At 57.9% G+C, this 17103-nt stretch overlaps 1 protein-coding gene across 10 annotated transcripts in view; it reads left to right on the top strand.

The window, feature by feature from the left end:
- The window catches only part of LOC143807400 (solute carrier family 66 member 2-like), a 75534-nt gene extending 60672 nt beyond the window's left edge, over positions 1 to 14862 (top strand). For 4 of the 10 annotated variants that reach the window (XM_077288893.1, XM_077288894.1, XM_077288896.1 and 1 more), the window contains 2 exons: positions 326 to 542; positions 13070 to 14857. In XM_077288893.1, the coding sequence (XP_077145008.1) occupies positions 326 to 542; positions 13070 to 13244 (392 nt within the window). In that variant the 3' untranslated portion in view covers positions 13245 to 14857. Of the gene's footprint in view, positions 1 to 325; positions 543 to 13069 lie in introns of all 10 variants that reach the window. The other 6 variants (XM_077288898.1, XM_077288897.1, XM_077288899.1 and 3 more) reach the window with 3 other exon arrangements.
- Positions 14863 to 17103: the final 2241 nt, after the last annotated feature.

The following is a 17103-nucleotide window of genomic DNA, read 5'->3' as shown; positions in this document are numbered from 1 at the left end:
TTACCCGATGTTTACCCTGGTTACAAGCGAACACATCGCTGGATCGCTGTCACACACAACGATCCAGCGATGTCAGCGGGTGATCAAGCGACGAAAGAAAGTTCCAAACGATCTGCTACGACGTACGATTCTCAGCAGGGTCCCTGATCGCTGCTGCGTGTCAGACACTGCGATATCGGAACGATATCGCTAGAACGTCACGAATCGTACCGTCGTAGCGATCAAAATGGCACTGTGTGACGGTACCCTTAGTCTGAGGCCTCAGTGTTGGGGAGGAAAGGTCAGGACCTCAGCCAGGATCTGACCCTTTCACTTGTCTTTGCAGATTTCGATCTTGGCCACTTCTGGAAATGGAGCCGCATTGAGGATTACGTGCAGTTCTGCCTGTCACTGACCATCTTGGGGGCGTTCCTCACTTATATGCTCCTGGATGTCCCCATCTTTGTGGAGGGTCTGGGATTAGTCGCTCTTCTGACTGAGGCCACATTAGGTCTTCCTCAGCTGATTCAGAACCTCAGGAACAAGTCCACCCAGGGGATGAGGTAAAAAACAATGTTCATGTATGTGGAGAAGTAATCACTAGGGGGCAGTGGCACTGGTGTCTGTGACTGATGGATCCCGCTACCCCAGGAGGACCTGTCATAATACCACCAAACACCAGAAGAATCCAAAGTTACAAAAACATCCTCACATCCACCGAGCACCAGATCCACGCCCCATATACCACAGCACCAGACCCTCATTTATCGCTGCTGACAACCTGCCTGTACATAGCGTGTGAGGTTGTCAGCCTCGCCCCCCCGCTCCATGGACGGTGGCCCCTTCTTACGATCAGATAATTGTGCCCCTGAAGACTCCCCATCATTGTATGATAGGAAGCATCTGCACTGACACTGGTGCCACGCTGCCTGCACTCTATTACTGCACCGTGTACAGGGGTGACGATATCACGAAGCAGGAGGCACAGGATGAACAGCAGCTGTGGGAGGCTATAGATTGTGAGATGAATCCTTGCTGAAGTCCTCAGTGCTGCTGATCTCTGGGGTCCTGGATCAGGGGCTTCCCTCAGATGCCAATGCTGCAGCCTCCATAGAGTAATTGCTGTATTATGTGCAAGCAACCACACATGGCCGTCCTCTGCACTACCAGCCTATAAATGATCTCGTCAGGGGCGTTGGCGCAGAAATGATGGAGGGAGAAATGTGCCGTGGCCCTATTATTACACATTAGTTTGGGCCCCGGACCTCACCCTCCTCCCAGAGTCAGTCCCGGACCTAGCCCTCCTCCCAGTGCCGTCCCCACACCTCAACCTCCTCCTAGTGGTGTCTGTAGACCTCACCATCCTCCCAGAGTCAGTCCCGGACCTAGCCCTCCTCCCAGTGCCGTCCCCGCACCTCAACCTCCTCCTAGTGTCCATAGACCTCACCCTCCTCCCCGAGTCAGTCCCGGACCTAGCCTTCCTCCTAATGGTGTCCATAGAACTCACCCTCCTCCTAGTGCTGGTCCCAGACCTCATCCTCCTCCTAGTGCCGGTCCCAGACCTCACCCTCCTGCCAGTGCCTTCCCCAGACCTCATCCTCCTGCCAGTGCCTTCCCCAGACCTCATCCTCCTGCCAGTGCCTTCCCCAGACCTCATCCTCCTGCCAGTGCCTTCCCCAGACCTCACCCTCCTTCCAGTGCCTTCCCCAGACCTCACCCTCCTTCCAGTGCCGGTCCCAGACCTCACCCTCCTCCCAGTGCCTTCCCCAGACCTCACCCTCCTCCCAGTGCTGGCCCCGGACCTCACCCTCCTGCCAGTGCTGGCCCCAGACCTCACCCTCCTTCCAGTGCCTTCCACAGACCTCACCCTCCTTCCAGTGCTGGTCCCAAACCTCACCCTCCTTCCAGTGCTTATCCCAGACCTCACCCTCCTTCCAGTGCTGGCCTCAGACCTCACCCTCTTCAGTGCTGGCCCAGGACATCACCCGCATTCCAGTGCCTCCCCCAGACCTCACCCTCCTTCCAGTGCTGGTCCCAGACCTCACCCTCTCCAGTGCTGGCCTCAGACCTCACCCTCACCAGTGCTGGCCCCGGACCTCACCCTCTCCAGTGCTGGCCCTGGACCTCACCCTCCTTCCAGTGCCTTCCCCAGACCTCACCCTCCTTCCAGTGCTGGTCCCAGACCTCACCCTCTTTTCAGTGCTGGTCCCAGACCTCACCCTCTTTTCAGTGCTGGTCCCAGACCTCACACTCTCCAGTGCTGATCCCAGACCTCACCCTCCTTCCAGTGCTGGTCCCAGACCTTACCCTCTCCAGTGCTGATCCCAGACCTCACCCTCCTCCAAGAGTCAGTCCCGGACCTAGCCCTCCTCCTAATGGTGTCCATAGAACTCACCCTCCTCCTAGTGCTGGTCCCAGACCTCATCCTCCTCCTAGTGCCGGTCCCAGACCTCACCCTCCTCCCTGTCCTGGCCCCAGACCTCACCCTCCTTCCAGTGCCGGTCACAGACCTCACCCTCCTTCCAGTGCCGGTCCCGGACCTCACCCTCCTTCCAGTGCCGGTCCCAGATCTCACCCTCCTCCCAGTGCCAGTCCCAGACCTCACCCTCCTCCCAGTGCTGGCCCCGGACCTCACCCTCCTGCCAGTGCTGGCCCCAGACCTCACCCTCCTTCAGTGCCTTCCACAGACCTCATCCTCCTTCCAGTGCTGGTCCCAGACCTCACTCTCCTTCCAGTGCTGGTCCCAGACCTCACCCTCCTTCCAGTGCCTTCCCCAGACCTCACCCTCCTTCCAGTGCTGGTCCCAGACCTCACCCTCCTTCCAGTGCCTTCCCCAGACCTCACCCTCCTTCCAGTGCCTTCCCCAGACCTCACCCTCCTTCCAGTGCTTATCCCAGACCTCACCCTCCTTCCAGTGCTTATCCCAGACCTCACCCTCCTTCCAGTGCTGGCCTCAGACCTCACCCTCCTCAGTGCATTCCCCAGACCTCACCCTCCTTCCAGTGCTTATCCCAGACCTCACCCTCCTTCCAGTGCTTATCCCAGACCTCACCCTCCTTCCAGTGCTGGCCTCAGACCTCACCCTCCTCAGTGCATTCCCCAGACCTCACCCTCCTTCCAGTGCTGATCCCAGACCTCACCCTGCTTCCAGTGCTGGCCCCAGACCTCACCCTCTCCAGTGCTGGCCCCGGACCTCGCCCTCCTTCTAGTGCTGGCCTCAGACCTCACCCTTTCCAGTGCTGGCCCCGGACATCACCCTCCTTCCAGTGCCTTCCTCAGACCTCACCCTCCTTCCATTGCTGGCCCCAGACCTCACCCTCCTTCTCGTGCTGGTCCCAGACCTCACCCTCCTTCCAGCGCTGGTCCCAGACCTCACCCTCCTTCCAGTGCTGGTCCCAGACCTCACCCTCCTTCCAGTGCTGGTCCCAGACCTCACCCTCCTTCCAGTGCTGGTCCCAGACCTCATCCTCCTTCCAGTGCTGGTCCCGAACTTCACCCTCCTTCCAGTGCTGATCCCAGACCTCACCCTCCTTCCAGTGCTGATCCCAGACCTCACCCTCCTCTCCAGTTCTGGTCCCAGACCTCACCCTCTCCAGTGCTGGTCCCAGACCTCACCCTCCTTCCAGTGCTGGCCCCAGACCTCACCCTCTCCAGTGCTGGCCCCAGACCTCACCCTCCTTCAAGTGCTGGCCCCAGACCTCACCTTCCTCCCAGTGCTGATCCCAGACCTCACCCTCCTTCCAGTGCTGGCCCCAGACCTCACCTTCCTCCCAGTGCTGATCCCAGACCTCACCCTCCTTCCAGTGCTGGTCCCAAACCTCACCCTCCTTCCAGTGCTGGTCCCAGACCTCACCCTCCTTCCAGTGCTGATCCCAGACCTCACCCTCCTTCCAATGCTGATCCCAGACCTCACCCTCCTTCCAGTGCTGATCCCAGACCTCACCCTCCTTCCAGTGCTGGTCCCAGACCTCACCCTCCTTCCAGTGCCTTCTCCAGACCTCACCCTTCTCTCAGTGCTGGCCCCGGACCTCACCCTCCTTCCAGTGCCTTCCCGAGACCTCACACTCCTTCCAGTGCCTTCCCCAGACCTCACCCTCCTTCCAGTGCTGGTCCCAGACCTAACCGTCTTTCCAGTTCTGATCCCAGACCTCACTCTCCTTCCAGTGCTGGCCCCGGACATCACCCTCCTTCCAGTGCCTTCCCCAGACCTCACCCTCCTTCTAGTGCTGGCCTCAGACCTCACCCTCTCCAGTGCTAGCCCCGGACATCACCCTCCTTCCAGTGCCTTCCCCAGACCTCACCCTCCTTCTAGTGCTGGCCTCAGACCTCACCCTCTCCAGTGCTGGTCCCAGACCTCACCCTCCTTCCAGTGCTGGTCCCAGACCTCACCCTCCTTCCAGTGCTGGTCCCAGACCTCACCCTCCTTCCAGTGCTGGTCCCAGACCTCACCCTCCTTCCAGTGCTGATCCCAGACCTCACCCTCCTTCCAGTGCTGATCCCAGACCTCACTCTCCTTCCATTGCTGGTCCAAGACCTCACCCTCTCCAGTGCTGGTCCCAGACCTCACCCTCCTTCCAGTGCTAGCCCCAGACCTCACCCTCCTTTCAGTGCTGACCTCACCCTCCTCTCAGTGCTGGCCCTGGACCTCACCCTCCTCCCAGCAAGGCCCCGGACCTCACCCTCCTCCCAGTGCTGGCCCCAGACCTCAACCTTCTCCTAGTGAGGCCCCGGACCTCACCCTACTCCCAGTGCTGGCCCCAGACATCACCCTCCTTCCAGTGCTGACCTCACCCTCCTCTCAGTGCTGGCCCCAGATCTCAACCTTCTCCTAGTGAGGCCCCGGACCTCGCCCTACTCCCAGTGCTGGCCCCAGACTTTACCCTTCTAGTGAGGCCCCGGACCTCACCCTTCTCCCAGTGCTGGCCCCAGACCTCACCCTTCTCCTAGTGAGGCCCCAGACCTCATCCTCCTTCCAGTGCTGATCCCAGACCTCACCCTCCTTCCAGTGCTGGTACCAGACCTCACCCTCCTTCCAGTGCCTTCTCCATACCTCACCCTCCTCTCAGTGCTAGCCCCGGACCTCACCCTCCTTCCAGTGCCTTCCCCAGACCTCACCCTCCTTCCAGTGCCTTCCCCAGACCTCACCCTCCTTCCAGTGCCTTCCCCAGACCTCATCCTCCTTCCAGTGCCTTCCCCAGACCTCATCCTCCTTCCAGTGCTGATCCCAGACCTCACCCTCCTTCCAGTGCTGGTCCCAGACCTCACCCTCCTTCCAGTGCCTTCCCCAGACCTCACCCTCCTTCCAATGTCTTCTCCATACCTCACCCTCCTCTCAGTGCTGGCCCCGGACCTCACCCTCCTTCCAGTGCCTTCCCCAGACCTCACACTCCTTCCAGTACCTTCCCCAGACCTCACCCTCCTTCCAGTGCCTTCCCCAGACCTAACCGTCTTTCCAGTGCTGATCCCAGACCTCACCCTCCTCCCAGTGCTGGCCCCAGACATCACCCTCCTTCCAGTGCCTTCCCCAGACCTCACCCTCCTTCCAGTGCCTTCCCCAGACCTCACCCTCCTCCCAGTGCTGGTCCCAGACCTCACCCTCCTTCCAGTGCTGATCCCAGACCTCACCCTCCTTCCAGTGCTGGCCCCAGACCTCACCCTCCTCCCAGTGCGGGCCCCAGACCTCACCCTCCTCCCAGTGCTGATCCCAGACCTCACCCTCCTTCCAGTGCTGGCCCCAGACCTCACCTTCCTCCCAGTGCTGATCCCAGACCTCACCCTCCTCCCACTGCTGGTCCCAGACCTCACCCTCCTTCCAGTGCTGGTCCCAGACCTCACCCTCCTTCCAGTGCTGGTCCCAGACCTCACCCTCCTTCCAGTGCTGGTCCCAGACCTCACCCTCCTTCCAGTGCTGGTCCCAGACCTCACCCTCCTTCCAGTGCTGGTCCCAGACCTCACCCTCCTTCCAGTGCTGGTCCCAGACCTCACCCTCCTTCCAGTGCTGGTCCCAGACCTCACCCTCCTTCCAGTGCTGGTCCCAGACCTCACCCTCCTTCCAGTGCTGGTCCCAGACCTCACCCTCCTTCCAGTGCTGGCCCCAGACCTCACCCTCCTTCCAGTACTGGCCCCAGACCTCACCCTCCTTCCAGTACTGGCCCCAGACCTCACCCTCCTTCCAGTGCTGACCTCACCCTCCTCTCAGTGCTGGCCCCGGACCTCACCCTCCTCCCAGCGAGGCCCCGGACCTCACCCCCCTCCCAGTGCTGGCCCCAGACCTCAACCTTCTCCTAGTGAGGCGCCGGACCTCACCCTCCTCCCAGTGCGGGCCCCAGACATCACCCTTCTCCTAGTGAGGCTCCGGACCTCACCCTCCTCCCAGTGCTGGCCCCAGACCTCACCCTTCTCATAGTGAGGCCCCAGACCTCACCCTCCTACCAGTGCCTTCCCCAGACCTCACCCTCTTTCCAGTGCTGGTCCCAGTCTTACCCTCTTTCCAGTGCTGATCCCAGACCTCACCCTCCTTCCAGTGCTGGCCCCGGACATCACCCTCCTTCCAGTGCCTTCCCCAGACCTCACCCTCCTTCTAGTGCTGGCCTCAGACCTCACCCTCTCCAGTGCTAGCCCCGGACATCACCCTCTCCAGTGCTAGCCCCGGACATCACCCTCTCCAGTGCTAGCCCCGGACATCACCCTCTCCAGTGCTAGCCCCGGACATCACCCTCTCCAGTGCTAGCCCCGGACATCACCCTCTCCAGTGCTAGCCCCGGACATCACCCTCTCCAGTGCTAGCCCCGGACATCACCCTCTCCAGTGCTAGCCCCGGACATCACCCTCTCCAGTGCTAGCCCCGGACATCACCCTCTCCAGTGCTAGCCCCGGACATCACCCTCTCCAGTGCTAGCCCCGGACATCACCCTCTCCAGTGCTAGCCCCGGACATCACCCTCCTTCCAGTGCTGGCCCCAGACCTCACCCTCCTTCCAGTGCTGGTCCAAGACCTCACCCTCCTTCCAGTGCTGGTCCAAGACCTCACCCTCTCCAGTGCTGGTCCCAGACCTCACCCTCCTCTCAGTGCTGGCCCTGGACCTCACCCTCCTCCCAGCAAGGCCCCGGACCTCACCCTCCTCCCAGTGCTGGCCCCAGACCTCAACCTTCTCCTAGTGAGGCCCCGGACCTCACCCTACTCCCAGTGCTGGCCCCAGACATCACCCTCCTTCCAGTGCTGACCTCACCCTCCTCTCAGTGCTGGCCCCAGATCTCAACCTTCTCCTAGTGAGGCCCCGGACCTCGCCCTACTCCCAGTGCTGGCCCCAGACATTACCCTTCTAGTGAGGCCCCGGACCTCACCCTTCTCCCAGTGCTGATCCCAGACCTCACCCTCCTTCCAGTGCCTTCCCCAGACCTCACACTCCTTCCAGTGCCTTCCCCAGACCTCACCCTCCTTCCAATGTCTTCTCCATACCTCACCCTCCTCTCAGTGCTGGCCCCGGACCTCACCCTCCTTCCAGTGCCTTCCCCAGACCTCACACTCCTTCCAGTACCTTCCCCAGACCTCACCCTCCTTCCAGTGCCTTCCCCAGACCTCACCCTCCTTCCAGTGCTGGTCCCAGACCTAACCGTCTTTCCAGTGCTGATCCCAGACCTCACCCTCCTCCCAGTGCTGGCCCCAGACATCACCCTCCTTCCAGTGCCTTCCCCAGACCTCACCCTCCTTCCAGTGCCTTCCCCAGACCTCACCCTCCTCCCAGTGCTGGTCCCAGACCTCACCCTCCTTCCAGTGCTGATCCCAGACCTCACCCTCCTTCCAGTGCTGATCCCAGACCTCACCCTCCTTCCAGTGCTGGCCCCAGACCTCACCCTCCTCCCAGTGCGGGCCCCAGACCTCACCCTCCTCCCAGTGCTGATCCCAGACCTCACCCTCCTTCCAGTGCTGGCCCCAGACCTCACCTTCCTCCCAGTGCTGGTCCCAGACCTCACCCTCATTCCAGTGCTGGTCCCAGACCTCACCCTCCTTCCAGTGCTGGTCCCAGACCTCACCCTCCTTCCAGTGCTGGTCCCAGACCTCACCCTCCTTCCAGTGCTGGTCCCAGACCTCACCCTCCTTCCAGTGCTGGTCCCAGACCTCACCCTCCTTCCAGTGCTGGTCCCAGACCTCACCCTCCTTCCAGTGCTGGTCCCAGACCTCACCCTCCTTCCAGTGCTGGTCCCAGACCTCACCCTCCTTCCAGTGCTGGTCCCAGACCTCACCCTCCTTCCAGTGCTGGTCCCAGACCTCACCCTCCTTCCAGTGCTGGTCCCAGACCTCACCCTCCTTCCAGTGCTGGCCCCAGACCTCCCCCTCCTTCCAGTACTGGCCCCAGACCTCACCCTCCTTCCAGTGCTGACCTCACCCTCCTCTCAGTGCTGGCCCCGGACCTCACCCTCCTCCCAGCGAGGCCCCGGACCTCACCCCCCTCCCAGTGCTGGCCCCAGACCTCAACCTTCTCCTAGTGAGGCGCCGGACCTCACCCTCCTCCCAGTGCGGGCCCCAGACATCACCCTTCTCCTAGTGACGCTCCGGACCTCACCCTCCTCCCAGTGCTGGCCCCAGACCTCACCCTTCTCATAGTGAGGCCCCAGACCTCACTCTTCTCATAGTGAGGCCCCAGACCTCACCCTCCTACCAGTGCCTTCCCCAGACCTCACCCTCTTTCCAGTGCTGGTCCCAGTCTTACCCTCTTTCCAGTGCTGATCCCAGACCTCACCCTCCTTCCAGTGCTGGCCCCGGACATCACCCTCCTTCCAGTGCCTTCCCCAGACCTCACCCTCCTTCTAGTGCTGGCCTCAGACCTCACCCTCTCCAGTGCTAGCCCCGGACATCACCCTCTCCAGTGCTAGCCCCGGACATCACCCTCTCCAGTGCTAGCCCCGGACATCACCCTCTCCAGTGCTAGCCCCGGACATCACCCTCTCCAGTGCTAGCCCCGGACATCACCCTCCTTCCAGTGCCTTGCCCAGACCTCGCCCTCCTTCCAGTGCTGGCCCCAGACCTCACCCTCCTTCCAGTGCTGGTCCAAGACCTCACCCTCTCCAGTGCTGGTCCCAGACCTCACCCTCCTCTCAGTGCTGGCCCTGGACCTCACCCTCCTCCCAGCAAGGCCCCGGACCTCACCCTCCTCCCAGTGCTGGCCCCAGACCTCAACCTTCTCCTAGTGAGGCCCCGGACCTCACCCTACTCCCAGTGCTGGCCCCAGACATCACCCTCCTTCCAGTGCTGACCTCACCCTCCTCCCAGTGCTGGCCCCAGACCTCAACCTTCTCCTAGTGAGGCCCCGGATCTCGCCCTACTCCCAGTGCTGGCCCCAGACCTTACCCTTCTAGTGAGGCCCCGGACCTCACCCTTCTCCCAGTGCTGGCCCCAGACCTCACCCTTCTCCTAGTGAGGCCCCAGACCTCATCCTCCTTCCAGTGCTGATCCCAGACCTCACCCTCCTTCCAGTGCTGGTACCAGACCTCACCCTCCTTCCAGTGCCTTCTCCATACCTCACCCTCCTCTCAGTGCTAGCCCCGGACCTCACCCTCCTTCCAGTGCCTTCCCCAGACCTCACCCTCCTCTCAGTGCTAGCCCCGGACCTCACCCTCCTTCCAGTGCCTTCCCCAGACCTCACACTCCTTCCAGTGCCTTCCCCAGACCTCACCCTCCTTCCAGTGCCTTCCCCAGACCTCACACTGCTTCCAGTGCCTTCCCCAGACCTCACCCTCCTTCCAGTGCCTTCCCCAGACCTCACCCTCCTTCCAGTGCTGGTCCCAGACCTAACCATCTTTCCAGTGCTGATCCCAGACCTCACTCTCCTTCCAGTGCTGGCCCCGGACATCACCCTCCTTCTAGTGCTGGCCTCAGACCTCACCCTCTCCAGTGCTAGCCCCGGACATCACCCTCCTTCCAGTGCCTTCCCCAGACCTCACCCTCCTTCCAGTGCTGGTCCCAGACCTCACCCTCCTTCCAGTGCTGGTCCCAGACCCCACCCTCCTTCCAGTGCTGGTCCCAGACCTCACCCTCCTTCCAGTGCTGGTCCCAGACCCCACCCTCCTTCCAGTGCTGGTCCCAGACCCCACCCTCCTTCCAGTGCTGATCCCAGACCTCACCCTCCTTCCATTGCTGGTCCAAGACCTCACCCTCTCCAGTGCTGGCCCCAGACCTCACCCTCCTTTCAGTGCTGACCTCACCCTCCTCTCAGTGCTGGCCCTGGACCTCACCCTCCTCCCAGCAAGGCTCCGGACCTCACCCTCCTCCCAGTGCTGGCCCCAGACCTCAACCTTCTCCTAGTGAGGCCCCGGACCTCACCCTACTCCCAGTGCTGGCCCCAGACCTTACCCTTCTAGTGAGGCCCCGGACCTCACCCTCCTCCCAGTGCTGGCCCCAGACATCACCCTCCTTCCAGTGCTGACCTCACCCTCCTCTCAGTGCTGGCCCCAGACCTCAACCTTCTCCTAGTGAGGCCCCGGACCTCGCCCTACTCCCAGTGCTGGCCCCAGACCTTACCCTTCTAGTGAGGCCCCGGACCTCACCCTCCTCCCAGTGCTGGCCCCAGACCTCACCCTTCTCCTAGTGAGGCCCCAGACCTCACCCTCTTTCCAGTGCTGATCCCAGACCTCACCCTCCTTCCAGTGCTGGTCCCAGACCTCACCCTCCTTCCAGTGCCTTCTCCATACCTCACCCTCCTCTCAGTGCTGGTCCCGGACCTCACCCTCCTTCCAGTGCCTTCCCCAGACCTCACACTCCTTCCAGTGCCTTCCCCAGACCTCACCCTCCTTCCAGTGCCTTCCCCAGACCTCACCCTCCTTCCAGTGCTGGTCCCAGACCTAACAGTCTTTCCAGTGCTGATCCCAGACCTAACCCTCCTCCCAGTGCTGGCCCCAGACATCACCCTCCTTCCAGTGTCTTCCCCAGACCTCACCCTCCTCCCAGTGCTGGTCCCAGACCTCACCCTCCTCTCAGTGCTGGTCCCAGACCTCACCCTCCTTCCAGTGCTGATCCCAGACCTCACCCTCCTTCCAGTGCTGATCCCAGACCTCACCCTCCTTCCAGTGCTGGCCCCAGACCTCACCCTCCTCCCAGTGCGGGCCCCAGACCTCACCCTCCTCCCAGTGCTGATCCCAGACCTCACCCTCCTTCCAGTGCTGGCCCCAGACCTCACCTTCCTCCCAGTGCTGATCCCAGACCTCACCCTCCTTCCAGTGCTGGTCCCAGACCTCACCCTCCTTCCAGTGCTGGTCCCAGACCTCACCCTCCTTCCAGTGCTGGTCCCAGACCTCACCCTCCTTCCAGTGCTGGTCCCAGACCTCACCCTCCTTCCAGTGCTGGCCCCAGACCTCACCCTCCTTCCAGTGCTGGCCCCAGACCTCACCCTCCTTCCAGTGCTGGCCCCAGACCTCACCCTCCTTCCAGTGCTGGACCCAGACCTCACCCTCCTTCCAGTGCTGGCCCCAGACCTCACCCTCCTTCCAGTGCTGACCTCACCCTCCTCTCAGTGCTGGCCCCGGACCTCACCCTCCTCCCAGCGAGGCCCCGGACCTCACCCCCCTCCCAGTGCTGGCCCCAGACCTCAACCTTCTCCTAGTGAGGCCCCGGACCTCACCCTCCTCCCAGTGCGGGCCCCAGACCTCACCCTTCTCCTAGTGAGGCTCCGGACCTCACCCTCCTCCCAGTGCTGGCCCCAGACCTCACCCTTCTCATAGTGAGGCCCCAGACCTCACTCTTCTCATAGTGAGGCCCCAGACCTCACCCTCCTCCCAGTGCCGGCCCCGGACCTCACCCTCCTCCCAGTGCCGGTCCCGGACCTCACCCTCCTCCCAGTGCCGGCCCCGGACCTCACCCTCCTCCCAGTGCCGGCCCCGGACCTCACCCTCCTCCCAGTGCCGGCCCCGGACCTCACCCTCCTCCCAGTGCCGGCCCCGGACCTCACCCTCCTCCCAGTGCCGGCCCCGGACCTCACCCTCCTCCCAGTGCCGGCCCCGGACATCACCCTCCTTCCAGTGCCTTGCCCAGACCTCGCCCTCCTTCCAGTGCTGGCTCCAGACCTCGCCCTCCTTCCAGTGCTGGTCCAAGACCTCACCCTCTCCAGTGCTGGTCCCAGACCTCACCCTCCTCCCAGTGCCGGCCCCAGACCTTACTCTCCTCCCAGTGAGGCCCCGGACCTCACCCTCCTCCCAGTGAGGCCCCGGACCTCACCCTCCTCCCAGTGCCGGCCCCAGACCTCACCCTTCTCCTAGTGAGGCCCCAGACCTCACCCTCCTTCCAGTGCTGATCCCAGACCTCACCCTCCTCCCAGTGCTGGCCCCAGACCTCACCCTTCTTCCAGTGCCTTCCCCAGACCTCACCCTCCTACCAGTGCCTTCCCCAGACCTCACCCTCTTTCCAGTGCTGGTCCCAGTCTTACCCTCTTTCCAGTGCTGATCCCAGACCTCACCCTCCTTCCAGTGCTGGCCCCGGACATCACCCTCCTTCCAGTGCCTTCCCCAGACCTCACCCTCCTTCTAGTGCTGGCCTCAGACCTCACCCTCTCCAGTGCTAGCCCCGGACATCACCCTCTCCAGTGCTAGCCCCGGACATCACCCTCCTTCCAGTGCCTTGCCCAGACCTCGCCCTCCTTCCAGTGCTGGCCCCAGACCTCACCCTCCTTCCAGTGCTGGTCCAAGACCTCACCCTCTCCAGTGCTGGTCCCAGACCTCACCCTCCTCCCAGTGCCGGCCCCAGACCTTACTCTCCTCCCAGTGAGGCCCCGGACCTCACCCTCCTCCCAGTGAGGCCCCGGACCTCACCCTCCTCCCAGTGCCGGCCCCAGACCTCACCCTTCTCCTAGTGAGGCCCCAGACCTCACCCTCCTTCCAGTGCTGATCCCAGACCTCACCCTCCTCCCAGTGCTGGCCCCAGACCTCACCCTTCTTCCAGTGCCTTCCCCAGACCTCACCCTCCTACCAGTGCCTTCCCCAGACCTCACCCTCTTTCCAGTGCTGGTCCCAGTCTTACCCTCTTTCCAGTGCTGATCCCAGACCTCACCCTCCTTCCAGTGCTGGCCCCAGACCTCACCCTTCTCTCTGTGTCTCCCCATTAGTGTGAAGATGGTGGTGCTGTGGACCGCTGGCGACTGCTTTAAGACCTCATACTTCATCATTAGGTCTACCCCGGCTCAATTCTGGCTGTGCGGAGCCCTGCAGATCTGTCTGGACACTCTCATCCTCCTCCAGGTGTGGTACTACAACCAGCAGCCTCACATCAAGTTTGGCTGAAGAGCTGCCAATCACTGGAGGGTGGGGAACATGGCCCGGGGGCCACAAGGATGGAAGCCCGAGACCAAAGAGATGTTATATATAAGTTCTATATGTACACCCATCATCCTGACACCTGGAGGGGAGAGATGATGAGACTCCAAAGGCCTGGGATCTGCGTGACCCAAAAAAAGATGGGCCCCGATGTGCTCCTGACACACCCTCCACCACTGACAGGCCCTGGTAATCTCCTCCGCTCTCCTCGCCCATGGACTCTGTGCTGCACCAGGGGATTGTGCTGCCCCATAGAAGGGGTCTGGAGAAAATTACAACTGACCCGTTCTCCTCTGAACTCTGTACCCCTGCAGCTGATCACATGTCATCTATCCATGTGACTGCTGCAGCCAATCACTGTACCCATGCGGCTTATCACATGTCCTCTATCCATGTGACTCCTAGGAGTCAGAGAGGCGGGGTGCTCGTCCTGTCAGGTAATAGAAGGTCGTGCACTGCTGCCGATCACTGCCCCGATCGCTGCGTCCGGTTACGTCTGTCATTATTATATATTGACTTGTAATAACAGTGATGTAACCTCCGATCCACCAGATGAGCGACGCTCTGTCTCCCCAGAAACCGCCAAATGTGCGGAATAAAGAGTCCCCGTATGTCCGCATCGGAGCTGTCCGGCTAGTTCCGTATTACCGGGAATCTTCTTCACTTACAGACGCTTCGTCTTTCTCCTGATCACAGATGGTTCTGATCCGAAAATCAGAAGGAAAAACTCTGGAGCGTTATATGTGTAACTGCAGAATAGTAATCATCCTCGTGAGTCATCACTGTGTGCAGGTGACGAGGATCAGCCCCGCGGCCCGGGCACCACAGGGTCAGTCTATGGGGCTGTAATCGGGGGTCCCTGCGTCAAAGGGGTCTGAAATCACTGATGAAGGCAGTTGTGTGCAACGTTGGAGCCCCACCTTCTTTCCACACTGCCCAATCCGAATGCCTACAAGAACCATAAGTGCCAGCATGCCCCTGATCTGCGGTCAGCGCTCAGACTTCCTTGCTTCTCACTGTGCAGTGTATAATGAGCCAGAGTTCAGCAGGCATTACTGTAATACCACGTATGGCCTGGACATTGTGCAATAGTGGTGCTGTGGAGCAGACATGAGCCTGCGCCGGCGGGGACTCGTGCTCCATGAAGATGAGCCGCCATCAATATGTATGACCGCAGATTTGCATTGTATCCACGACGCCTCTGCAGATTAGTTCCAGAGTTTTATAGATGGAAAGTTAATTGGAGGCGACTGCAGACGCCGCGCTCCTAATAACTGATGCAAATGTTGGCAATCCGGGAGCCGCCGTGTGCAGGTTCAGCGAGCGATTTATAGAATGTAATACACTTGTCGGCCCCGGGCCCCAGTCATGATGAAGGGATCAGGGCCTCTCTCCCCGGGTGTGACCTCGCACCACAGTGTAACTACAACCACATGGCAAGGGATGATGGATGTGATGATGACCACCACCAGGGGGCAGTACAGCAGCTCAGACTCCCAGAAGCAGTATTATAGTAGTTATATTCTTGTACATAGGGGCAGTATTATAGTAGTTATATTCTTGTACATAGAAAGCAGTATTATAGTAGGTATATTCTTGTACATAGGAGCAGTATTATAGTAGTTATATTCTTGTACATAGGAGCAGTATTATAGTAGTTATATTCTTGTACATAGGAGCAGTATTATAGTACGGTAGTTATATTCTTGTACATAGGGGCAGTATTATAGTAGTTATATTCTTGTACATAGGAGCATTATTATAGTATTTATATTCTTGTACATAGAAAGCAGTATTATAGTAGGTATATTCTTGTACATAGGAGCAGTATTATAGTAGTTATATTCTTGTACATAGGAGCAGTATTATAGTAGTTATATTCTTGTACATAGCAGTATTATAGTAATATTCTTGTACATAGGGGCAGTATTATAGTAGTTATATTCTTGTACATAGGAGCATTATTATAGTATTTATATTCTTGTACATAGAAAGCAGTATTATAGTAGTTATATTCTTGTACATAGGAGCAGTATTATAGTAGTTATATTCTTGTACATAGGAGCAGTATTATAGTAGTTATATTCTTGTACATAGGGGCAGTATTATAGTAGTTATATTCTTGTACATAGGAGCATTATTATAGTATTTATATTCTTGTACATAGAAAGCAGTATTATAATAGGTATATTCTTGTACATAGGAGCAGTATTATAGTAGTTATATTCTTGTACATAGCAGTATTATAGTAATATTCTTGTATATAGGGGGCAGTATTATAGTAGTTATATTCTTGTACATAGCAGTATTATAGTAATATTCTTGTATATAGGGGGCAGTATTATAGTTGTTATATTCTTGTACATAGGGGGCAGTATTATAGTTGTTATATTCTTGTACATAGGGGGCAGTATTATAGTAGTTATATTCTTGTACATAGCAGTATTATAGTAATATTCTTGTACATAGGGGGCAGTATTATAGTTGTTATATTCTTGTACATAGGAGCAGTATTATAGTAGTTACGGTATATTCTTGTACATAGAAAGCAGTATTATAGTAGTTATATTCTTGTACATAGGGGGCAGTATTATAGTGGTTATATTCTTGTACATAGGGGCAGTATTATAGTGGTTATATTCTTGTAGATAGGGGCAGTATTATAGTAGTTATATTCTTGTACACAGGAGCAGTATTATAGTAGTTATATTCTGGTACATAGGGGCAGTATTATAGTAGTTATATTCTTGTACATAGGGGCAGTATTATAGTAGTTATTTTCTTGTACATAGGGGCAATTTTTATTATAAAAACCAAACATAAATACAGTTATAATAAAAGCAAAAATCACCCAGAATTACAAAACACAATTCACTTTGATTATTTAGTACTTGTGTATATATAATCAGGTCATGTTCATACATAAATTAAAGTGTCCACACCTGGAGGTAGAAGAAAATTAAGCAAAAAAAAAAAAATCATATTTCCTAACTGAATTTTACATAAGTTATGGAGTAAATATTTCTCGGACTCCTTCCTAATTCTAGCGATTTTATCCACCGGAGTTCTGACATAACCTGACCAGCCGCAGCGTTGTGATCGAACAGCTCATTGTGCAGTGACACCCGGGTTCTCATGTGCCAATGATAGTAACATCGACAGAGAGACGATGTACATTATAATAAGTGTCATTAAATACTAACAGTGGAGGGAACACCATAGATTATGTCAGGATACTTTAGAGTCCGCAGTCTGGGGATTTTTAGATTACCTGACACTTCCTCCCAGATCTTCCTCCCTCCCCAGCAATCACATATAAATGGCTCCATAGTCTCCTCCTGCTGACAACCAAGGGTACAATTCCGATCAGAGACACTCAGATGTTTCAGGTTCCCCCTGACAAAGAGACGACTATGCAGTGAAAGCCAAGTGACATCAAACAGTTTAGGAGGAAGTCGTTTCCCATTTAGGAACCTAAGGCTTTCCTGCAGGGTGGTGGTGACACAATCTCTCAGGGCCAGTGGAGAGTAGAAGAAAGTCCTACATACATGAGCATATAGGTCTCTTCTCATACTGCTCTCAATGTAAGACTTATCCAGTCCCCACCTCCTAACACACTTCAGACCGTAGTCCAGATACTGGGGGAGGTGGTCACCTGTCCATCTCCTCCTCTTGAGACTGCCGCCTCGCACCCAAGATTCTGCAAAAGGCAATATCCAGTACCTGATACTATTTACCCACAGGGAGCTACTGTTTGAGTCCATGTTCCCAAAATTTACTTTAGAAACAAGGAGTCAAAGAAAACCCTTGGATTCAACATATCCAG

This window comes from Ranitomeya variabilis, chromosome 2 (genome assembly GCF_051348905.1).
Source record: "Ranitomeya variabilis isolate aRanVar5 chromosome 2, aRanVar5.hap1, whole genome shotgun sequence".
Classification (NCBI taxonomy): Eukaryota; Metazoa; Chordata; class Amphibia; order Anura; family Dendrobatidae; genus Ranitomeya; species Ranitomeya variabilis.
Note: the sequence above shows the minus strand (reverse complement) of the source record. Positions and strands in the feature narration are given on the sequence as shown.